The sequence below is a fragment of the Xenopus tropicalis genome, chromosome 6 (assembly GCF_000004195.4).
Source record: "Xenopus tropicalis strain Nigerian chromosome 6, UCB_Xtro_10.0, whole genome shotgun sequence".
Classification (NCBI taxonomy): Eukaryota; Metazoa; Chordata; class Amphibia; order Anura; family Pipidae; genus Xenopus; species Xenopus tropicalis.
This window is the reverse complement of record NC_030682.2, coordinates 3,444,084-3,466,815: the sequence shown is the minus strand read 5'-3', so window position 1 is coordinate 3,466,815 and position 22,732 is coordinate 3,444,084. Positions and strand designations below refer to the sequence as shown.

The 22,732-nt window shown below is 46.5% G+C and overlaps 1 protein-coding gene and 1 pseudogene across 1 annotated transcript; one reads left to right on the top strand and one right to left on the bottom strand.

The window, feature by feature from the left end:
- Nucleotides 1-2,284: 2,284 nt before the first annotated feature.
- LOC116411616 lies at nucleotides 2,285-5,189 on the top strand (annotated as a pseudogene).
- A 3,362-nt stretch (nucleotides 5,190-8,551) lies between these two features.
- LOC100135246 lies at nucleotides 8,552-13,149 on the bottom strand. Its single transcript, NM_001113936.1, is given in 3 exon segments — nucleotides 8,552-9,886; nucleotides 9,971-10,944; nucleotides 12,369-13,149. Coding segments are annotated over 3 exon segments (1,488 nt in total). The 5' UTR covers nucleotides 12,385-13,149; the 3' UTR covers nucleotides 8,552-9,388.
- Nucleotides 13,150-22,732: the final 9,583 nt, after the last annotated feature.

The following is a 22,732-nucleotide window of genomic DNA, read 5'->3' as shown; positions in this document are numbered from 1 at the left end:
AGTGTAAAGGCCATGGGTCAGTGCAGGGGCCTGAGATGGGATCCAGCCCAGACATGGGGGGGCAGAATAAGGTGGGTAAGGGGGGGTACAGCGCACAGACAGTGCAGCAAAGTGTAAAGGCCATGGGTTACTGCAGGGGCCTGAGATGGGATCCAGCCCAGACATGGGGGGGGCAGAATAAGGTGGGTAAGGGGGGGTACAGCGCACAGACAGTGCAGCAAAGTGTAAAGGCCATGGGTCAGTGCAGGGGCCTGAGATGGGATCCAGCCCAGACATGGGGGGGCAGAATAAGGTGGGTAAGGGGGGGTACAGCGCACAGACAGTGCAGCAAAGTGTAAAGGCCATGGGTTACTGCAGGGGCCTGAGATGGGATCCAGCCCAGACATGGGGGGGCAGAATAAGGTGGGTAAGGGGGGGTACAGCGCACAGACAGTGCAGCAAAGTGTAAAGGCCATGGTTAGTGCAGGGGCCTGAGATGGGATCCAGCCCAGACATGGGGGGCAGAATAAGGTGGGTAAGGGGGGGTACAGCGCACAGACAGTGCAGCAAAGTGTAAAGGCCATGGGTTACTGCAGGGGCCTGAGATGGGATCCAGCCCAGACATGGGGGGGCAGAATAAGGTGGGTAAGGGGGGGTACAGCACACAGACAGTGCAGCAAAGTGTAAAGGCCATGGTTAGTGCAGGGGCCTGAGATGGGATCCAGCCCAGACATGGGGGGCAGAATAAGGTGGGTAAGGGGGGGTACAGCGCACAGACAGTGCAGCAAAGTGTAAAGGCCATGGGTTACTGCAGGGGCCTGAGATGGGATCCAGCCCAGACATGGGGGGGCAGAATAAGGTGGGTAAGGGGGGGTACAGCACACAGACAGTGCAGCAAAGTGAGCTGGAAACAAAGCCTCTAAAAGTGTGTGGGATTTTCTAACTGGCAGAAGGGTTCAAACTATGAGTAGGAACAACTGTTTTTATAATTAGGTTAATTATTACCTCACAGTACCCCAAAACTTAAGCCTGTGTGAGTGTTATATAACTTGGGTCTCTCCTCTCACTTTCAGCACAAATACATATTATACATTAATGGGGGTCCCTGAATGTTATACCTTTTTGTATTTAGGGGGCTCTTTCCTTGTAACGTCCTTCGCCCTCTAGGGGGGGATTTGTAAGAAATTGCTCATCTTGGGGCCATTATTTGTGTTATATACATATGTGTTTGTGTCTCTATACATATTTATGTGTTACACACTGAGTATGGGGGAGTTCTACTGATTACTATAAACCAGTTGCCCAAGTCCCACCCGAAGCCAAATCCCCATATGAAAGGGTATTTCTGGGGATGGGGGTGGGACAGTGCGGCTGCTACAGGAGCCATAAAATCTCATTACTGTATGGGAGAAGCCTTCTCATTAGTTACTGAACAAAGGCGGGTGTGGCTCTTATCAACCCCATCTGATCAGTTGGTATGTGGGGCAGGGGCTGAAAGGTGTATAAATGTGGGCTGGGCAGTAGTCAGGGGGGAGGAGCATGTGGGAGGAGCATCAGAAGTGACCGGGGGGATGTGGGGGCTACAGACCAGAGGGAGCCATGATCAGCTGGTTAGAGAAAAGGAACCAGACCCCCATGTTCTGTGTTTGTCGGTAGCTATAATAATGTAGGCTTGTTATTAATCTGTAACTGTAAATAATGTAAATATATTGTTTTGTTTTAAATAATCCTTTAATTGTAACAATCAACTGATTTGCTGTTCAATATATTCATTTATATATACACTTATTGGTGTGGGTTATTTGTCTGCTTCTGAAAAGAACCATAGCCCTAGTAAGAGGGGTAATTAATATAATATTATTATAATATATATATAGTCTAACACACTGTCTGGGTTTCACATGAGGGGTGGGCGTGGCCTAACGGTCCCTGCCAGAAGCCCAGTAGGAGGGGGAGAGCCAATCACAGCCCAGCACTCACACAAGCACAGACAGGCTCATGGGAAAACACAAAGCAGATAATCCTGCAAAGTACGTTTAATCACATGACATGTTTGGGGTACTGGGCAGTTAATCATATAGGTGTCAGAACAGAACAGTGGGGGGGGGGGATAACTTGTACCAACCTCTGCAATTTGTATATTTCATTTACCTGTTGGAGCTGCTGGGGGAAAAGCCAAAGGCAGAGGCTTCTATGTCTCTGATTAGTCAGGGTGAATGTCAATCATTTTTTGAACCAATAGCTTCTTGGCAGTTCCTGGCACTGTTTGGCAGTGATTTACCAGAAATTACCTGTGATATCAAAACATTCCTGATGAAGGGAAAAGAGGGTTCATAGAAAGACAGGGGGGAAAGGCACAAGTGCAGCAAAGGGAAAGAACAAGCCGGTTATATCAGTATATGGGATGTACCGGGGGGGGCAGCCCCCATTGTATTTACTGTATATAATGCACTTGTTGCACCAGAACCTTCCCTGTATAATGTATTTGGAGTTACCTTTTTATTTTATACTGTTTTGGGCGCAGGATCTGCTTCTTTCATTGTATTATATGGGGGGGATAGCATTGCCCATTTACCTGGCACTATACTGTGCTGGGCATTACACCGACTGGTTATACCTGCCTGGCACTAATGCTGCCATAATATCTTACTTGGGGCCAGGGACCCCACCCATGGGCAGCACCCACCCCTTATATAAATATATGATACTGATATACTCAGCTTTATTGTGCCCCCTGCTTCTCACTAATCATGTGCTGGGGGTACGGGAGCCATTTTGTAATATGATTGTTTTGCTGATACCTTTCCTTTCATGGTATAACATTCTGCCACTGACAATTCTCTTGGAGTTTAGACCTTTCAGCCCTCGGGGTTGGAAATACAGCAACTAGTGCAGCGTTTGTTCCCCCAGCTCTGCCCATACACAGCGAGCCCCCAGCTGGCCCTACTTACAGTAATATTAATAGCACTTTGAAAGTACAGAAGCAACTGGGGGTCTCAGAAATCAGTTATTGGTCAGAATGAGTCAGCTGAGCTGACGAGTGGAGGGAGGGGTCCGTATCTAAAGAATGTGCTCTGAGTCTGTCCTGTGTGTCTCCCACCTTAGCCTCTTGTCTGAGATATCATGTGACTCCCCAAAGCCTTCCGTAATGGGGCCGGGGTCCCCCAATATCCCACCAGGGGGAAATAAATAAGGAACAGCACCTACAGCACCGCGTGATCCCAGGAACTGAGAGGGTTAACTCACAGGAATGCAAAGTGCTGTTTGTCTCTGGGGAAAGAGAACTTTCTGTTTCATTTCTTGTTCAGTCCCCGTTCTGCTCTCAGCGATGGCGGCTGCTGATCTGAGAGACGAGCTGAGCTGCTCCATCTGCCTGAGCATTTATACTGATCCAGTAATGCTGCCCTGTGGCCATAACTTCTGCCGGGGCTGCGTTGGCAGTGTGATGGATGCCCAGGAGGGATTGGGGGCTTATTCCTGCCCTGAATGCAGAGCCGCATATCAGGAGCGCCCCGCCCTGCCCAGGAACAGAACTCTGGGGAACATAGCAGCGCGGTTCTGTCCGACTGAGCCGGAGCCGGGGGAGACTGGGATTCCCTGCACCTACTGTGTCCTCTCCCCTGTACCCGCTGTTATATCCTGTCTGCACTGTGAGGCTTCTCTGTGTGATACCCACCTGCGGGGGCACAGCCAGTCGGCAGAACATGTACTCACTGAGCCCACCGCTTCCTTCATGGGGAGAAAATGTTCTGTACATCACAAGGTTCTGGAGTATTACTGCTGTGAGGATTCTACCTGTATCTGTGCCTCCTGCTGCCTGGCCCGGGGGGCACCGGGGCCACAGGGTGGAGCTGCTGAGTGAGGCCTCTGAGAAGAAGAAAGAGAAACTGAGGAAAGTTCTGGAGAAACTGAGCCCAGAGAGAGAGGAGACTGAGAGAGGAGCCCAGAGGCTGCAGGAGCGCAGGAGAGAAGGGGCAGAAGTGGCAGCCGGTGAGACAGAGAGAGTCACTGCCCTGTTTAGGGGCATCAGGGAAGAGCTGGAAGCCCTAGAGAAGCGACTCCTGAGTGACATCTCCAGGCAGAAAGAGGAGCTCTCACTCACACTCACTGAGCTGATCCAACAGCTGGAAATAAAGAAGGACGAGCTGTCCAGAAAGATCCGGCACATTGAGGAGCTGTGCAACATGGCAGATCCACTCACTGTCCTACGGGAACAATGGGAACCTCATGGAGCTGCCTTTTGTGGGGCTGAGGGGGCAGATACTGAGGGCAGAGAGAGAGGGGATACTGAGGGGGCAGATACTGAGGGCAGAGAGAGAGAGGATACTGAGGGGGCAGATACTGAGGGCAGAGAGAGAGGGGGTATAAAGGACCCGGCTGTAGGGGATCTGGATGTGGGTCGGATCTCAGAGACATTACTCACAGGCTTAGCTGGGATTGTCACTGGGGTAAAGGGGAGGATCCCTGGGCAGGGGGCTACAGACCTGGTACTGGATATAAACACGGCTCATAATCTTGTATCTGTATCAGGGGACAGGAAATCTGCTTCCTACTCACTAACAGAACTACATTACCCACAATCCCCAGAGAGATTTCGGAATTATGCTCAGGCTTTAAGCAGCAGGAGTTTCCCCTCAGGGCGACATTACTGGGAAGTGGAGGGCAGTGAATCAGGGAACTGGGGGGTAGGGGCGGCCTATCCCAGTATAGAGAGGGGAGGGTGGCAGTCTGGTATTGGGTATAATAACAAGTCCTGGGGTTTGTACAGATGGGAGGATAACAATTCAGTGGGACATGACAGTAAATGGACAGAGTTACCCCACGTCCCTTCCTGCAGGAGAATCAGGATCTGGTTGGACTATGAGGCCGGACGCCTGTCCTTTTATGAGCTGAGTGAGCCAATCAGGCACTTACACACCTTCACTGCCTCCTTCACTGAGCCCCTTCATGCTGCATTCTGGGTAGGGTGGGATGGTGCCTGGGTGAGAATAATTCACTAGTGCTGGAGGGAATGTAGATAAGAGTGTTCCCTTCCCCATATTATGGGGCATTGCCCTAAATGGACATTTGGAGGAATATTAAAGGGACATACTGTGTGAAAAATAATATTATGCCAATGAATTGTACTTATATAAATATAGAAGGAATGGGCTTAAAAAGTTGTGTTTCACTCATAAGCGGAGGGAGACTTTTCTGTTTGGGGGCTAAAGATGGGCCATATACAGACTGACCTACAGCTAATGTGACACTTAGTGGATTCGCTGCTGGTGTAAAAAATGAACCTCCCAACTGCCTCTTGCGGTTCCCACTGACTCCCAGGGTTACTGCGCAAAAGTGCGGGTGGGGGGGGCTTTATTTTACCCTAAAATGCTTAGGATGTATAAGTATCCATACAGGCACTTCTGTGGGGGGTTCTCCATCCACTTGTGTTTGGGATCAGTTAGCTTAAAGCGGTAGCTCACCTTTAATTTAACTTTTAATATGATATACACATTGATATTCTGAGACAATTTGCAGAGGGTCCTCTTTTTTATTTTTAATGGTTTTTCAGTTATTTAGCTTTTTGTTCTGCAGCTCTCCATTTGGTATTTCAGGAGCTATCTCGTTGCTAGGGTCTTATTTACCTTAGCAACCAGGTAGTGGTTTAGATGAGAGATGGGACTATGGATAGTTAAGGGTCCTGCATGGAAAAATAAATAATAAAAAGTTACAATAATAATAAAATTGTAGCTTCACAGAGCAATACTTCTTGGCTGCCGGGGTCAGTGACCCCCAAGAGACACGTGGAATTACCAGCAAATACACCATTTCATACAAGTGACTCAGGGACAAGACTGGGGTAGCCCCTTAAAGGGGATATATACCATACATTTTTACAATGCACTAAACCATGTAAAATAATGTAAAATAGAAATAAGTGCTTTTATTTGAATACCTTTCGGTTCAAATATGTCCGTAACTGCTTGAAAACTGTGCTCTCCCCAGGCCTTATGGCAACTTCCGGCTTAGACTCTTCAGTATGTGGCTGGGGCCCTGATAGACTTCAATAACAGAGCTACTTAAAGTGCAGTGAATATGCATAGGGTGGGCGGGGCTTTGTGATGTCACAGGCAGTCATTCCTGCTCTGCTCCTCCCCCTTCCTGGCAGCAGCACAAGCAGAGAGACACAGAGGGGGGAAACTGGGAGGGGTTTCCCTGCTACAGTAAATCCTGTCAGTCAGTGCTGTGACCACTTCCTGTGGGAGACTGGAGGACACTCCCATCTTTCATTTCACTCTGGCTTCTGACCTAAGAGGTTGTGTATGCAGCTCTCATATAATGGCAGTTTTAGGAGGTAAAATGCTTTCAAAACATCTTTCTTTGGGAAATGGGAAATGGTACTAGAATCCCCAAAGCCAATAGAAAAGATCATTTCCACTCTATACAAGCTATTAATGAATAATGTAGAAACCCCCAAAAGAAGTTTTTGCACGGATTGGGAAAGGGAGCCGGGCATAGAAATAACAGATAAAGCCTGGGATAGGGTATTCTCATCCATTCATAAATCATCAAGGGCAGTAAGGGTCAGAGAGATGAGTTTCAAACTGGCCACAAGGTGGCACTACACCCCACAAAGCTGAAGAAGATGAACAAAAACAGCACAGACTCTTGCTGGAGATGTGATAAGGGAGCGGGAAACCACACCCACGTATGGTTCTCATGCCCCCAAATGAAAACTTACTGGTCCAAAATTCTGGAAACAATAGCAACTATAACAAAAATAACAAAGAAAACAAAATACCAACTATCTTACTAAATCTAATCCCTCAGAAAAACTGTGTGTTACAGATATACTTACCCAGCAACTACTGACGCTGCTAGAACCTTAATCCCAAGACCCTGGAAAGCGAAAGACCCCCCAACGTACCTAGAATGGATATATTTATTAGAGGAAATGAGAACATTAGAGGAGATTACGTATATGAGCCACAATAATAGCAGCGCTTATTGGAGACTCTGGGAACCCTGGGTCACTTTCACTAATAAACCCCCCACACAGCCCCGTTGACATAGGAATTTATTTGAACTCCCCATAAACCATCTGACCCCAATGCTATAGAACTTGTTGTCAATCCTTGTTTATTCCTGCTGTACGTAACAAAAAAGTGAACCCCTGCACTGCCTTCAGTTTGTAATATCTCCCGAGCCCTGTCTGCATCTGTGCCTTGATTGGTCAATTTTACTGTCTGTCAAGAAAGCTGTGCTCTGATTGGAGAATCCACAAGAAGAAAGATCCAATCAGAGCACAGCTGATTACAGCAGAACCGGTGCTTGCAGGTTTGGGGGGGCTCAGCCGTATTGTAATCTGCCTATGGTTTCAGTCTAATTTATTGAAAATTTCTCCAAAAACCCCACTAGTCCCACCCATCTGTCCCATTTCCTGAAGCTTGTTTGTGCTTGTGTGACTGCAGGGCTGTGATTGGCTCTCCCCCTCCTACTGTGCTTCTTGCAGGGACCGTTAGGACACGCCCACCCCTCATGTGAAACCCAGACAGGGACCTGAGAGGATCTATAGGGAGCTCCAATAAAGGGGCCATTGTTACAGATAGGGTTAATGTTTAGCCCAAAGGGAAACCAGCACCGGATATTATTCATAATTGCCTACAGGGTTAGGTTTTTTTTGTTTATTCTGTATGTCTCCTTTAAGAATATGATCACCAAGATTTTTTTTTGGGAGATCCCCTGAAGGGACAGTGTTGAACATCCCTAACCAGAGGTTCAATTGTCCCCACTGCTCCCAGTGCTGTTTAGCCCTCCTGGCTGCTTCAGGCATTGCATTTCCAATTGGTTGGTATGGGGAGCAGTGACGGGAAGGCTATTCCCCACCAGAGAGCAATAGAAGCCAAACATCTCATATGGGAGAAGATAGGAATGATTATAAAAAGCTCTCCCCAATGTTCCTGTGTCTCATCTTGTTGTTCCCCTGAGCTAATTCTATATGAAGTATAGAGACAACTGCCCCACAAACACAGGTCCCATTCAGATTATTATCCCCCCAAGTCATTGGAGAAACAAACCCTTTGGTGATTGGTAGATCTGAGTGGGGATAAAATATCCTGTGTATTTCTGATTTACTCTGTGTTACAGTTCTGTGTATGAGAAGGAAGCACAGTTGGGGGGGCCCTTATTTATACAGGGTCTGATCATCAGTTTGAGGGGGTTTAATTCACCTGTGGCCTTCTCCTCCCTTAGAAAGATGAATTTGCCTTTAAATATCATAATACATACATGAAGTATCAGAAAAATGTCCCAGCAAATGGGGAATGGGGAATATACGGATGGGCTGAAACTGTTATTTGCATTTTAATGTATTTGGTTTAGTTTATTTGTTTCATGATTGGGTGTAACTGTAACTGTATCAGCAGGAGAGGAATTGAATGGCAGGAATATCCTAGGGCTTCTACTATTGGTCTAAGGGGTTTCCTTATCCTTTGAATCTCGTAAATGATGTAATGAAGTTGCCGATATAATCTGTAACGAATGACGACTTCATTTGAAGTTCTTTGTATCACATGTAATTCACTGGTTTGTGTTGCTGACAAGGCTTTGTATTATATTAATTAATAAACAAGCGTCTTTTATGCTGAAGACCCTTTTGAGCCTTGTTAAATAATAAGGTTCTTGTTGGGGAAAGATAACAACATTGATTATGTGTATTTCTGTCTTTTTGCCTTCTGCTTCCAAAACAGACTGGTTGGTGACTACAGAAAACTAGAAATCTTAACCAGAATAACGACCCATCTTCCCTGATTACATTTGCCCCTATGTTTCTCTATGCATTCCTCTTGCAGTATTTGTATATAGTGTTCATGAACTCATAAAACAAAATGTGTAACAGTATTTGGTTTAGCCAATTACACCTTTAGAGCATTTGTGCTGCTCTCAGAAAGGACCTCAGTCAAAACCCTCTTCTTCATTTGTCTTGGATTCCCATTCACTTAAGCAGCAAATGCACTGAATATGGCTGCCACTGATGAGGGCAGGTGGGATAGCTCAGGAACGTTGAGATGTAGGATAACTCAGGAACGTTGAGATGTAGGATAGCTCAGGAACGTTGAGATGAGGGATAGCTCAAGAACGTTGAGATGAGGGATAGCTCAGGAACGTTGTGATGTGGGATAGCCCAGGAACGTTGAGATGTGGGATAGCTCAGGAACGTTGAGATGAGGGATAGCTCAGGAATGTTGAGATGTGGGATAGCTCAGGAACGTTGAGATGTAGGATGGCTCGGGAACGTTGAGATGTGGGATAGCTCAGGAACGTTGAGATGAGGGATAGCTCAGGAACGTTGAGATGAGGGATAGCTCAGGAACGTTGAGATGAGGGATAGCTCAGGAACGTTGAGATGTGGGATACTAGCAAGATACTATCATCTAATGTGAGTCTGGAGGTGGTACCTCAGTGCACTGTAGCTCTTATATGGTTTCCCACACTCAGGGCACACAAATGGTTTCTCCCCAGTGTGAATAAGACAGTGCGCAGTGAGTGTATCCTTACTCTTGTAGCTCTTCCCACACTCAGTACAGACAAATGGCCTCTCCCCGGTGTGACTCAGTTGGTGATACTGGAGCTGGTGTTTCCATTTGAACTGTTCTCCACACTCACAGCAGCTGAATGGTTTTACTCCAGTATGATTTAGATAATGTCTCTGTAGTTTACTTTTCTCCATGAATCGTTTCCCACACTCTGTGCACTCGTGTGGTTTCTCCCCAGTGTGAACCATTCGGTGCCTTTTCAGATTGTTCTTTGCTGCAAAGGATTTGCCACACTCCGTACAGGGGAAAGTCTTTCCTGTGTGTACGTTAATATGAATGTTCAGTTCGCTTTTATCCCTGAAACATTTCCCACACTCAGTGCAGACAAATGGGTTCACTCCGGTGTGAATATGAAGGTGAGATTTGAGATCACACTTTTTCCTGAAGCCTTTCCCACACTCAGTGCAGACAAATGGTTTCTCTCCTGTGTGAATCCGGAGGTGAGATTTCAGAGAGCTCGAATCCCTAAAGCCTTTCCCACACTCAGTGCAGACAAATGGTTTCTCTCCTGTGTGAATCCTTAGATGCAGACTGAGTTTATACTTATCTCTGAAGCCTTTCCCACAATGAACACAGACAAATGGCTTCTCGCCTGTGTGGCACTGAATGTGGATTTCAAGCCTAGACTTTTGCCTGAAGCTTTTACCACACTCTCTGCAGTAAAACACCTTCTCTCTTTTACAAGAGTCAGTACTAACTTCTTTCAGTCTCTTTCCCCTGTGAGCCAAGAGATAGCTGCTATTGTTTCTTCTTTTATGGCTCTTTTTATGTTCCTGAAGGTCCCTGTTCCATAAGAAGCCCTTATCACATTCAGTGCAGGTGAATGGTTTCCTCCCAGTATGAACCCATTTATGAGCAATGAGGATCTTTCTGTGAGAGAAACATTTCCCACATTTGGAGCAGACAAAGCTCCTCCCCGTGTGGATTCTCTGGTGGGTGAGAAGGTTCCGGATGTCACAAAATCTCCTCTCACATTTTGGGCAGATAAAAGGTTTCACGGCACTGTGGGCTTTAGAGGAAATATGCATTTTTGTGCCTTGGTGACACATCTTGGCAATGTGTGATTTTACAGAGGACTTCGCCTTTTTAAGTTTGGAAATATTGGGCCTTCTGATATCCTGTATATTAGTAGTATTATGTAGCTTTTGTATTTGTAGAGCAGAAGAGGTTCCATCAACACAATGTTCCTGAGATACCTGGAACCTATCATTCTGGTTGGGGGTTCTGACAGATTCATTGGGAGTTTGGGTTCGGCTGAGGTTCCCCTGAACATTTTTACTTTCCCTTCCAACTTCTATGATCTTCTTCATCCTGGACATGTCAGATCCATATGGAACTAAACAATATCTCCCAGCACTGAGGTTCTGCTGCTCTTTCTCAGGCCAATTCCCTAATAGCAAAGAAGTAAAAGGATTAATTAGACTTTAGTAAAAAAAAAGCCCCATCTCTTCTACCTCCTAGAGACTGAATCCAATGGGGACTCACCAGGGAAAGCTTTGCAGGAAATGTTATTGGTGCAAGGAGTACATCACATTCCTACAGGGGATGTAAAGCCAAAAATCTTATATATATATACACAGGTATGGGATCCATTTTCCGGAAACCTGTTATCCAGAGAGCTCCGAATTATGGAAAGACTCCCATAGACTCTATTTTCATCAAATAAGAATTTAAATTGATTTTCTTTTCTCTGTAATAATAAAACAGAACCTGTACTTGATCCCAACTAAGATATAATTACCCCTTATTGGGGGCAGAACAGCCCTATTGGGTTTATTTAATGGTTAAATGATTCCCTTTTCTCTGTAATAATAAAACAGTACCTGTACTTGATCCCAACTAAGATATAATTACCCCTTATTGGGGGCAGAACAGCCCTATTGGGTTTATTTAATGGTTAAATGATTCCCTTTTCTCTGTAATAATAAAACAGTACCTGTACTTGATCCCAACTAAGATATAATTACCCCTTATTGGGGCAGAACAGCCCTATTGGGTTTATTTAATGGTTAAATGATTCCCTTTTCTCTGTAATAATAAAACAGTACCTGTACTTGATCCCAACTAAGATATAATTACCCCTTATTGGATGCAAAACAATCCTACTGGGTTTAATTAATTTTTTATTGATTTTTTAGTAGACTTAAGGTATGAGGATCCAAATTACGGAAAACCCTCTTATCTGGAATACCCTTGGTCCCGAGCATTCTGGATAACGGGTCCCATACCTGTATATATATATATACATAGCCCTAATAAGGAAAGCTCTATAACAGATGTCGTTCTAAAATATCAGCTGGCAAAGCAGTTAACACAGGGTTAAACACAGCTAACTGGGGCTCTGTTTCCCTCAGTATCTGCAGCCGGAGGAGGAGGGGGCGTGTCTTACTCTCCGCTCCTGTTTTACTTCCTTATCTGGGACTAACTTGCCCTTATCAGCAACTGACCAATGACAATCCAGTAAACGCCTGGGCTATTTGTTCAGTTATAGGGCAGTCCCGGCTTTTGTTTTTATTTCAAGTCTGGTACAGAGCAGTCCCTGCTTCCCTTCATATCGGGCCGGCCCCTGGGCGTGTAGGTTCCCAGGAGCTGTGATCAGAGCTCATTACAGGGGAGGGGCATAGGCTGCTAAATACATTTATTTCATTGGTCTAAATAACACGCAGGGATTTTGATTTGTGACTTTACATCCTCTTTTAAAATAAGAATCCTATGGAAGGGGAATGTGTACGTGTTTAGGGGAATGGACAATATATATATATATAATATAGCGAGTTAGTAACATCCCTCTGTAGGGGATTATGGGAGACTTACTGATATGAAGCAGCATTATTTTCTCTTGTATCCTGCTGGTCTCTGGGATTGGGAAAATCTCCCTCTGGGTAAATCCTTATTCTCTCCAGTCTGACCCCCCGGGAACCTGTTGAAGTTATAAAGAGTTGGGTTATACTGTGCAGGAGATCTCCCCAACCTCCGGCAATGTGCTGGGCTCATTAGGGAAGGAGACAGTATCCATGGGCCCAACATTCATCAGCCCCTCCCCCGACACACAGTGGGGCTCATTATCAACAGTGGCAAATTTGCCCATGGCAGTAACCCATAGCAACCAATCAGTGCTTACCTCTTTTCAGCCAGCTGCAGGTAGAACGATGAATATAACAATTTGATTGGTTGCCATGGGTTACTGCCTTTCATTATAAATGTTATGGGAACCCAATGGCACAGGTTATCTTGCCCAAGGGAACGGTATTGATACTGAATATGTGTGTTTAATTACAGTATATGATTTATATATAGGAGCTGCCATACTGTTCTGATAAATGAATCATATCCACAGATTAAACAGATCCCTCTGCCCCACTGAGTCTCTGTATTATAACAAGTAGTGGCCCCCACTATAAATAATATGAAATATATATATATATCAGAGGAAACCTTAGCATTTAATGGTACTTTGTTCCTTTATACGGTTTGTCATTTCTCGCTAATATTTTCCCATAGGAGGTACATTAGTGCTTATAAATGTCATACTGGGGTCTGATGCTTTTTACTTGCAAAAATATTAATAGTTAAAAACCACAAATGTAAAACCATGGGCTGTAGATACAAACATATCAAAGGCAACATGGACATACAATGTCTAAACACCATAATAAGAAATAATTAGGAAACCCGGGTATATTTCCCATTGGCCTAACAAGGGGCCCTGCCTAACCCAACCCAATGCCGAGCCCTTTCCTTTGGTGCCGGCTGGAAATGAACTCCCCTTGAATCACTTATAGCCGGGGCGGCCGGGCCCCAGTAACATTGCACAGGAATAAAGCAATGAAGTCAGATTCCCATAATCCTGTTTATGTTCCGTAACCCCCAGAAGGGAGAATATGTCAGATAAGAGACCCCTGTAAGTCCCATTTATCCGTAGCCATGTGGGAAACATTCCGGCAGTAACTTGGGAAAAGAATAGAAGCCTAAGAACTAAAGCCTGAAATACTCTCAGATATTTGTGCCTTTAACCCTCCCTGACCGGCTCCTGCCTGGCTCCCCATTAATGGAAGAAATTATTGGCCTTATTATTGTTGGAATATGAGAAGATAATAATAACTAATAAGGAGCCCCCAGTATAATTACCTGTGTCTGGGTAAGAATTCCTTCCTGTCCGGCTCTTCTTCTCTTCCCCCTGGTACGTCCTCAGCAGAGACTCTCCCCAGAAATCTGCTCCTTGGAGATATTCCCCAACTCTTTATACTACTCCCCCCTTCTGCCCTTAGCCATGGGGAGTAATGAGGATAAAGGGGAGACTCTGCCCCGGCTCCTCCCTTACTTCTCCCATTGTTACTCGTTCCTCTGCATATAAAAGCCTGTATGGGGGCAAGTAGCCCAGCAGGGAGCCAACTGACCCCACCCTGACTATTGTCCCAAAGAACCTCTCAGAGTAACAAGGCTCCTCCCATATCATAGTTTGGGGGACTGAAATGTATTGAAATGTCAGTTTCAGGCACATGTTGATGGGGTGAAATGATTATTAGCATTAAAACTATTTGTTTTTGTCCAGTTGTTTCATGTGTAGGGATCCCAAGATTTGGGCCCCTTAGGTTGGGTTCCCCTTTAGACAGGCACCAGGGGGTGGCCTTGTGGGATATGGGCACATAAGGATGGTCCTCATTGTGTATGTTTTCTTTTCTGTTAAAATGGGAGTTTCCCTGTAGTTTCAGCAACAACCACTAGGTGGGGGTGTGCTGTTATATAGAAAGGGATGACACACACCATGTGGATGGGGGTAAGGTATAAATGCTGCTGGGTGGTACTTACCCTGCACATCATAAGGATAAAGGAAACATCAAACTTCTGGTTTTATAATAACAAGTAGAAAGAGGGAGTGCTATTTGAGGCATTCACATTATATTCACATTATATTCACATTATATTCATTCATATGGAAAGTATTATTTATTTAGGGAGGGCAGTTAATGTTGAAGCATAAAGATCGGCATCCTCATTAAGTACAGATGGGAGTGTTGGAAATGAGGTGGAGGCTTTGTCTTAGGCTCTATTCCTGCCAGTAGCGTAATTACCCAGCACTCCCCAGTAGCGTAATTACCCAGCACTCCCCAGTAGCGTAATTACCCAGCGCTCCCCAGTAGCGTAATTACCCAGCGCTCCCCAGTAGCGTAATTACCCAGCACTCCCTAGTAGCGTAATTACCCGGCGCTCCCCAGTAGCGTAATTACCCAGCACTCCCCAGTAGCGTAATTACCCAGCACTCCCTAGTAGCGTAATTACCCGGCGCTCCCCAGTAGCGTACTTACCCAGCACTCCCCAGTAGCGTAATTACCCAGCGCTCCCCAGTAGCGTAATTACCCAGCGCTCCCCAGTAGCGTAATTACCCAGCACTCCCTAGTAGCGTAATTACCCGGCGCTCCCCAGTAGCGTAATTACCCAGCACTCCCTCTCCAGTAGAGGGACCCAACCTACCCAGTAACCTGCCCACCCGCTTGCATCCCATGATCCCTAGCAGCTCTCACCACCCACTCGCATCCCATGATCCCTAGCAGCTCTCACCCCCCACTCACATCCCATGATCCCTAGCAGCTCTCACCACCCACTCACATCCCATGATCCCTAGCAGCTCTCACCACCCATTTGCTTTCAGGTAGGAGAGTGGTTGGGAGGGGGGGTTCTACACCTATAGAGAAAGCAGATCCCACAGTCACTCAAACCTTCCTAAAGGAGACATGTTGTGTGAATGAGAATGTGCCAGTGTATATACTGTATATATAGAGGGAATGTGCTTTATAAAGTAGTGTTTGGGGCTGATTTATTGAAAATGTCTGCAAAAACCCCACTAGTCCCAATAGAGTTGCCACCTCTGCCGGCTTTCTTCACCTGGCAGGGGGCGGGGGTGAAGTCACGGTGGGTGGGGAAGAGGCAGGGCCATGATGTCACAGGGCGGGGCTATGACGCAGTGATTTATGATTACCCAACTGCCGCATCAATGTCAGTGAATCCTGCCCAGTTTTTCTAATTTGGGAAACCGGGCTGGAGGTTTTGACCCGAACAGTCCTTTCGAAACCCAGGCTGTGACAACCATTAAGCCCCGCCCATCTGTGCCACTTCCTGCTGCCTCCTATCCCAGGCTGTGCAGGGGGCCGGCGGCACTGTAGGATAGGAACCAATCAGCAGCTAGGCTGACCTGATAGGGACCTTAGAGGATCTATAGGACTTTCCAATAAAGGCCATTTTTAAAGATAGGATTAATTTTTAACCCAAAGTGAATATTATTCATAATTGCCTATAAGGATAGGGGGAATTTCACTTATCCCATATATATGCTTTAAGCAAGTACTTTGCAAATAAAGTGCAACTAATGCTGTGAAATGTATCGTATAATCCCGTATGAGCATTTGGTACAATTATCGGTACCCAACCAATATGGATATTGATCAATTTGAGGATTGGGCAGGTTTGAACATTAAAGGGAAGATTTATAAACTTTTGAGTTTTTTTGAAACCACCTATAAACTTGTGTTCTCTAGAACCACAGATTTCCAAAAGCACAAACAAATAAAACTATAAAAAGTTAGATAATTAGGATATCTGCGCCCGTATTGTGTATCTGACGATATCCCTGGGCGACCGACAATGTAGTTCCGGCACATAACTTTCATACAATTCTTCTTTCTAGGACTTTAACCCTACAATTTCCATCTGAATATCAGTTGAATTGAAACATACGATCGATACCCGAACATTCCTCGTAAGAAGACTAAAACCTGACTGTCACCTTAAGACGGTACCCAGAAGCCTTTGTTGTGCCTGAGCCGGGGCAACGCTGCTACTAAGTAGATGCCTCATGCACTATTATTATTATCACAGAGACTGGTACAGAGAGGGACACAGAAGCTGCAGGGGGAGGAACTGTAAGTGGCCAATAACTTTACTAACTTTCCTTTTGGGAATGTTGATCCTTTTTACTAAATCCATGAGCTCCGGCTCTTGGCACGGTAAGACTGGTTGCTTCTCCAACAGGGACTGTTCTCTTCCTCTCGCCCTTCCTCCTGTCATGGTCGCCCTCTGTTATTGGAGGAGCTGTGACAGTTACAGTCCAATCATCAGCTGGATCACCTGTGCCACTGGCTTGCCCAAGCAGTGCCAGGATAGCAGGAGCTGCCAGTCTAGGGAGGGGCATTGCGTAGGGTTCCTTCTGCCATTCTGTCCCACAATGCCACCCATACATATGTATATCTTGCCCTGGCACCTCCAGCACTAAGGGCTGCCCTGGCGGTTAAGGGGTTATTATCTCAGGGTCTGTAGGGATTTTGGGCAGTTTTCTAATACTTGTGTCTCTCTTCCAGGAATTCTGTATCCGGCTTTGGCCAATCAGCTCTGTGACTGTCAGATCCCTCTCGGTTACTGGGAGCATTACTGGCCCCTGTGTGGGCATAGGGGGAGTTGGTTTCCCAGACACACTTGGGTGTAGGATAATGGGAGGGTTCAATACCTGAGACTGCAAAAAGTGAGAGGCGTAATGCTCATATAACCAACCGAGTTACATTTATTTATCATTGTATGAGTCCCCCCTTCCCGGTTCTCCAGTTTATTGTAATGGCAGCCATACATATAGAGATGAAAGATCCGTGCAATTTTTTTTTACACATTTAAAGAAGGAAAGGTACAAAGTATATGTAAATACAGCCATAAGCACTCACAGATCCTCTATCAAAAGAAATAGAGTCCTCTATCAAAAGAAACACAGGATTGCTTGTCTCCTTTTTTGTGAGCATGTTCTTCGTTATCAGACTTCCTCTCTTTTAGGGCTCCTTCAGGTTTGGGGCCTGAGTCTGCTCAGTTCTCTCCTGTCTCTTTCTCCCTCTCCCCCCTCCCATAAAAATGCATAAGAACTCACTCCCCCCTCCCTTAGGAATGTGTAATCTGAGCTTCCAGTGGCTATAACTGCAGCAGGAAGCTCCCAAGACCAAGCTAAAATGGCAGCTGCTATCAGAGGGAGCTTCTAGGGCTGTTACTCAGGTACAGTAAAGCTTTCTGCAGAATAAATATAGGGTTCTAGGTGGCACTAATGTGTCAAATCTATTGGCAGTAACATGCCCAAATGACTTTCCTTCTCCTTTATGATCAAACCCCAACTTATATCCATGTACAATCTATATGGCTCATTGATCAGGAACATTGGGAACCAATCTGCTGCTGCACAATATCGCCCTATGGTGAGAGGAAGAGAAGGAAGTAAAAAGGAGCCTTAGGTCTTCTTTCCTCTCTCCATTCCAATCATCCAGTTCTTAACTCACACGGAACAATAGAACGGAGGCCAATATCATGTGACCTGTCCATTTGGGCCACAAGCTCCTTTAACCTGTATTTCCTCCTTCCCATTGGGAGTGTGGGTGGAGCCATTCTCTAAATGGCCAAAGTACGTAAATAGTTCCCCAAGCCCTCAGGGCAGGGTTCCAATGTACAGGCCAGTATGGGGGCCAACGGTAGGGCAGATATAACTGACAGGCTGAGTATGGGGCCCATCAAGTACAGACCCCCCCCCCCACCGCAGTGAGTCTGAATCTATAAAACCAGGCGGCTCCATTTGGGAAGAACATACGACACAGGGAAACAAGAAAATCTTTAATAAAGCAAAGTAATAAACTAGTGACATATACCGGCCCCCATGCTAGTCTGTAACAGCAGCAGCCACATACCCTTATATAAAACTCAGTAATATTTATCTTATATCATTTCAGTCAATCTGATCTGTTATTGAGTAATACTATTCCTTTTTTATTAAAGGGATTTAGGGAATTCTGCAATACTTCTTTTTTCAGTTTCAGAGCTATTTCAGTTTCTATTAACTGCCAATATAATGAACTTTGTAACAGCGCCACCTGCTGGTCAGTTCCTGTCATGGTTCAGTCAGAAAGATTTCCCTGCAAAAGGAAAACAGGGTTCTGATGTTTTTCTGCTTAGAAATGAGAAGGGAAAGGGCATCTGGGGCTTCTCATCTCTTCCCTGAGCAGAGCAACATCAGAACACGTCTCTGTTTTCCTTCTGAACGGAAATCTCTCTGACAGTACCATTACAGGAACTGACCAGCAGGTGGCGCTGTTACAAAATTCATTATATTGGCAGTTAATATAGAGTGAAATAGCTCTGAAACGGAAAAAAGAAATATAGCAAAAGTTCTTAGAAAAGCACCCTGAGCAGTTTGGCATTACATTTTTAAGGTTTATCCTTTCAGATAAAAAAAAAACGAACTTTTGGCAGGTGAGACGCCTGATGTTCCTTTAGCCCCTAAACCAACGCACAAGAAGGTATACACACACGCACGGACAGGTGAATGCACCCAGTTAGGGTAACATTGAACATTATTAGTTATTAAAATAGTAAATAAAACAGAACAATACAAAATGTTACCCTGATAGGGCAGAATCAGAAAGTGCTGGGGAGACAGCACACGTCCTTACTACATAGAGGGAAATAAAAGGGGTTAATGGTAAAAATCCTATATATATATATAGTTCATCTGCCCCCAGCTGCCTGCCCCGGGATGGTGCAGCTCCACTACCTCATAGACCCCCCTCTATCCTGGCTGGTATAGTCAGCGTGGAAAGATGGCAGCCCTCCTTAAGGGCAGAAAAGCCATATTGAGCATTTTCAGGCTTAAATGACTAATTTTCCATAAAGTCATGTGACCTCTCTCTGTATTTCCTTCCTGGGTATCCCCCTAACTAATGATTCTCACCCAAACACCCTCCCCCCATACCCAGAATGCAGCATGAAGGGGCTCAGTGAAGGAGGCAGTGAAGGTGTGTAAGTGCCTGATTGGCTCACTCAGCTCATAAAAGGACAGGCGTCCGGCCTCATAGTCCAACCAGATCCTGATTCTCCTGCAGGAAGGGATGTGGGGTAACAGTGTCCATTTACTGTCATGTCTCACTGCATATCTGTTATTATTCCATCTGTACAAACCCCAGGACTTGTTATTCTCCCCAATCCAGGACTGCTCCCCTCCCCTCTCTATACTGGGATAGGCCGCCCCTACCCTCCAGTACCCTGATTCACTGCCCTCCACTTCCCAGTAATGTCGCCCTGAGGGGAAACTCCTGCTGCTTAAAGCCTGAGCCAAAACCTGAAATCTCTCTGGGGATTGTGGGTAATGTAGTTCTGTTAGTGAGTAGGAAGCAGATTTCCTGTCCCCTGATAAAGATAAATAATTCCCAGCTGTGTTTATATCCAGTACCAGGTCTGTAGCCTCCTGCCCATAGATCAGTCTCCTTATACCCAGCACAGTATCAGCCAATCCAGGGGCCATTATGCCATCTGCCTCTCTGCCCTCATTATCTGCCCCCTCAGCCCCACACAGTGCAGCTCCATCTGATCCCTGTGCCAGTAAGGAACCCAATGTACCAGCCAAGTTGCACAGCTCCTCCATGTCAGGGATCTGCCCGGCCAACTCTTCCCTCTCTGCCTCCCCCTTGTGGATTATATGAGACACAGCAGCCCCCTCCTCCATCCGGGTCTCTGGGTCCAACTTCTCTCTGCCTGGGGTCAGATCCTCACTGTCTCTTATCTGTCTGTCTGTCTCTCTCTCTACTGTCAGTACTTCAGCTCCCTTTTCTCTCTCTCTAATGATTCTCACCCAGGCATCCTCCCCCCATACCCAGAATGCAGCATGAAGGGGCTCAGTGAAGGAGGCAGTGAAGGTGTGTAAGTGCCTGATTGGCTCACTCAGCTCATAAAAGGACAGGCGTCCGGCCTCATAGTCCAACCAGATCCCAATTCTCCTGCAGGAAGGGACGTGGGGTAAATCTGTCCATTTACTGTCATGTTCCACTGAATATCTGTTATTATTCCCTCTGTACAAACACCAGGACTTGTTATTATACCCAATACCAGACTGCCCCCCTCCCCTCTCTATACTGGGATAGGCCGCCCCTACCCCCCAGCTCCCTGATTCACTGCCCTCCACTTCCCAGTAATGTCGCCCTGAGGGGAAACTCCTGCTGCTTAAAGCCTGAGGCTCCCACTGAAATCTCTCTGGGGATTGTGGTTAATGTAGTTCTGTTAGTGAGTAGGAAGCAGATTTCCTGTCCCCTGATACAGATACACGATTATGAGCCGTGTTTATATCCAGTACCAGGTCTGTAGCCTCCTGCCCATAGATCAGTCTCCTTATACCCAGCACAGTATCAGCCAATCCAGGGGCCATTATCCCATCTGCCTCTCTGCCCTCATTATCTGCCCCCTCAGCCCCACACAGTGCAGCTCCATCTGATCCCTGTGCCAGTAAGGAACCCAATGTACCAGCCAAGTTGCACAGCTCCTCAGTGATATTGACCCTCAGATCCAGTTGGTGCATCTCTATCCCCAGCTGTTGGATCCTGCCCCCCTGCCCCCTCGGGGTCCCTCCACCCATCTCTCCTGTGCTTCTGGGGGCAGATCTGCAGATGGATGAGTCCCTTGGTTGCCAGCTCCCTCCTTGGGGGGCAGTTCCCGGGGGGGGCCTTTAGCTGGTGCCTCAGTCAGTGGGAGTCTCTCACTCTCAGTCTGTACAGAACATTTCCCTGAATTTCCTCCTTCTCTCCCCCAGGCGCCTCACTCAGCAGCTCCAACTCTGTACCTACAGGGAGGGAAAAGATATTTATATCTGTTTTACTAATGAAGCAGCAGCAGGTTAAGGGTTAATCCCTATTACAGCAATAGACTTTCCTACATAATATTGTTCTAGAGCCTGTATATTTATCAATAGTACCTGCAGTCACTCTATGGGATGAGTGTGATTGGCTGTTCAGCACAGAACAAAATTCCACTATTTTTATATTATATATTAATAAAATCTATGAAATACAAATTGATGCACAGACCCGCACTCCAGTTCATGTGAATTCTTCTTTATTCATGTTTATTACAGTGTAGCCAACGTTTTGGCCCTTCTTGGGGCACAACACCCTCACCCATACCTCCCAACATTTGAAAATCAGAAGGAGGGGCAAAAATGTCTGGCTCGCGTAGCGCGGCAAAGTTTTTAGGTCACGCCCACTTTATGGCCACGCCCCCCACCAAACAGGCCCATTTTACAAAACCACACCTGAAAAGCATAACATACACAAAGTGCACCAGAAGACAGACACAGTGGCCCCAATCATTTTATGACATATTGTGGCCCTAAGGATTTCATTACGCACTGTGGCACCTGTATTTAATGGCAGACTCATGACAGACATTGGTAGCCAGGTGTTATGTTTTGCATTGGCGCTAGAGCAGGGACCCCCTAAAACATTGCTGGTCCTCCCCCAGTGTCCCCCTACTATGGGCTGCTCCTCACTGCAGCATCCAACCAACATCCTCCAGCTCCCCCCAGCGTCCTCCCCAATATCCTTCAGCTCCCCCCAACATCCTTCAGCCCCCCCAGCATCCTTCAGCTCCCCCCAACATCCTTCAGCTCCCCCCAGCATCCTTCAGCTCCCCCCAACATCCTTCAGTTCCCCCAACATCCTTCAGCTCCCCCAACATCCTTCAGTTCCCCCCAACATCCTTCAGCTTCCCCAACATCCTTCAGCTTCCCCAACATCCTTCAGTTCCCCCCAACATCCTTCAGCTCCCCCCAACATCCTTCAGTTCCCCCCAACATCCTTCAGCTCCCCCAACATCCTCCTCAACATACTTCAGCCCCCCCCAACATCCTCCCCAACATCCTCCCCAACATCCTTCAGTTCCCCCAACATCCTTCAGCTCCCCCAACATCCTCCCCAACATCCTTCAGCTCCCCCAACATCCTTCAGCTCCCCCAACATACTTCAGCCCCTCCAACATCCTCCCCAACATCCTTCAGTTCCCCCCAACATCCTTCAGCTTCCCCAACATCCTTCAGCCCCTCCAACATCCTCCCCAACATCCTTCAGTTCCCCCCAACATCCTTCAGCTCCCCCAACATCCTCCCCAATATCCTTCAGCTCCCCCCAACATCCTCCAGCTGCCCCTTCCTTCCTCCAGTGTCCTCCCCAGCGTCCCCCTGCTCCTACCACCACCAGCTTCCTCGGCTGTGCCCCAGGGCTCTTCTTCTCCTCCTCGTGACGTCACACGCACGTCTCCCCTTAGCGCCGCAGCTTCTGCACTGTGAATGGCTTTTTGTTAAAACTGAAGCGAGCAGCGCAGAAGCTGCGGCGCTAAGGGGA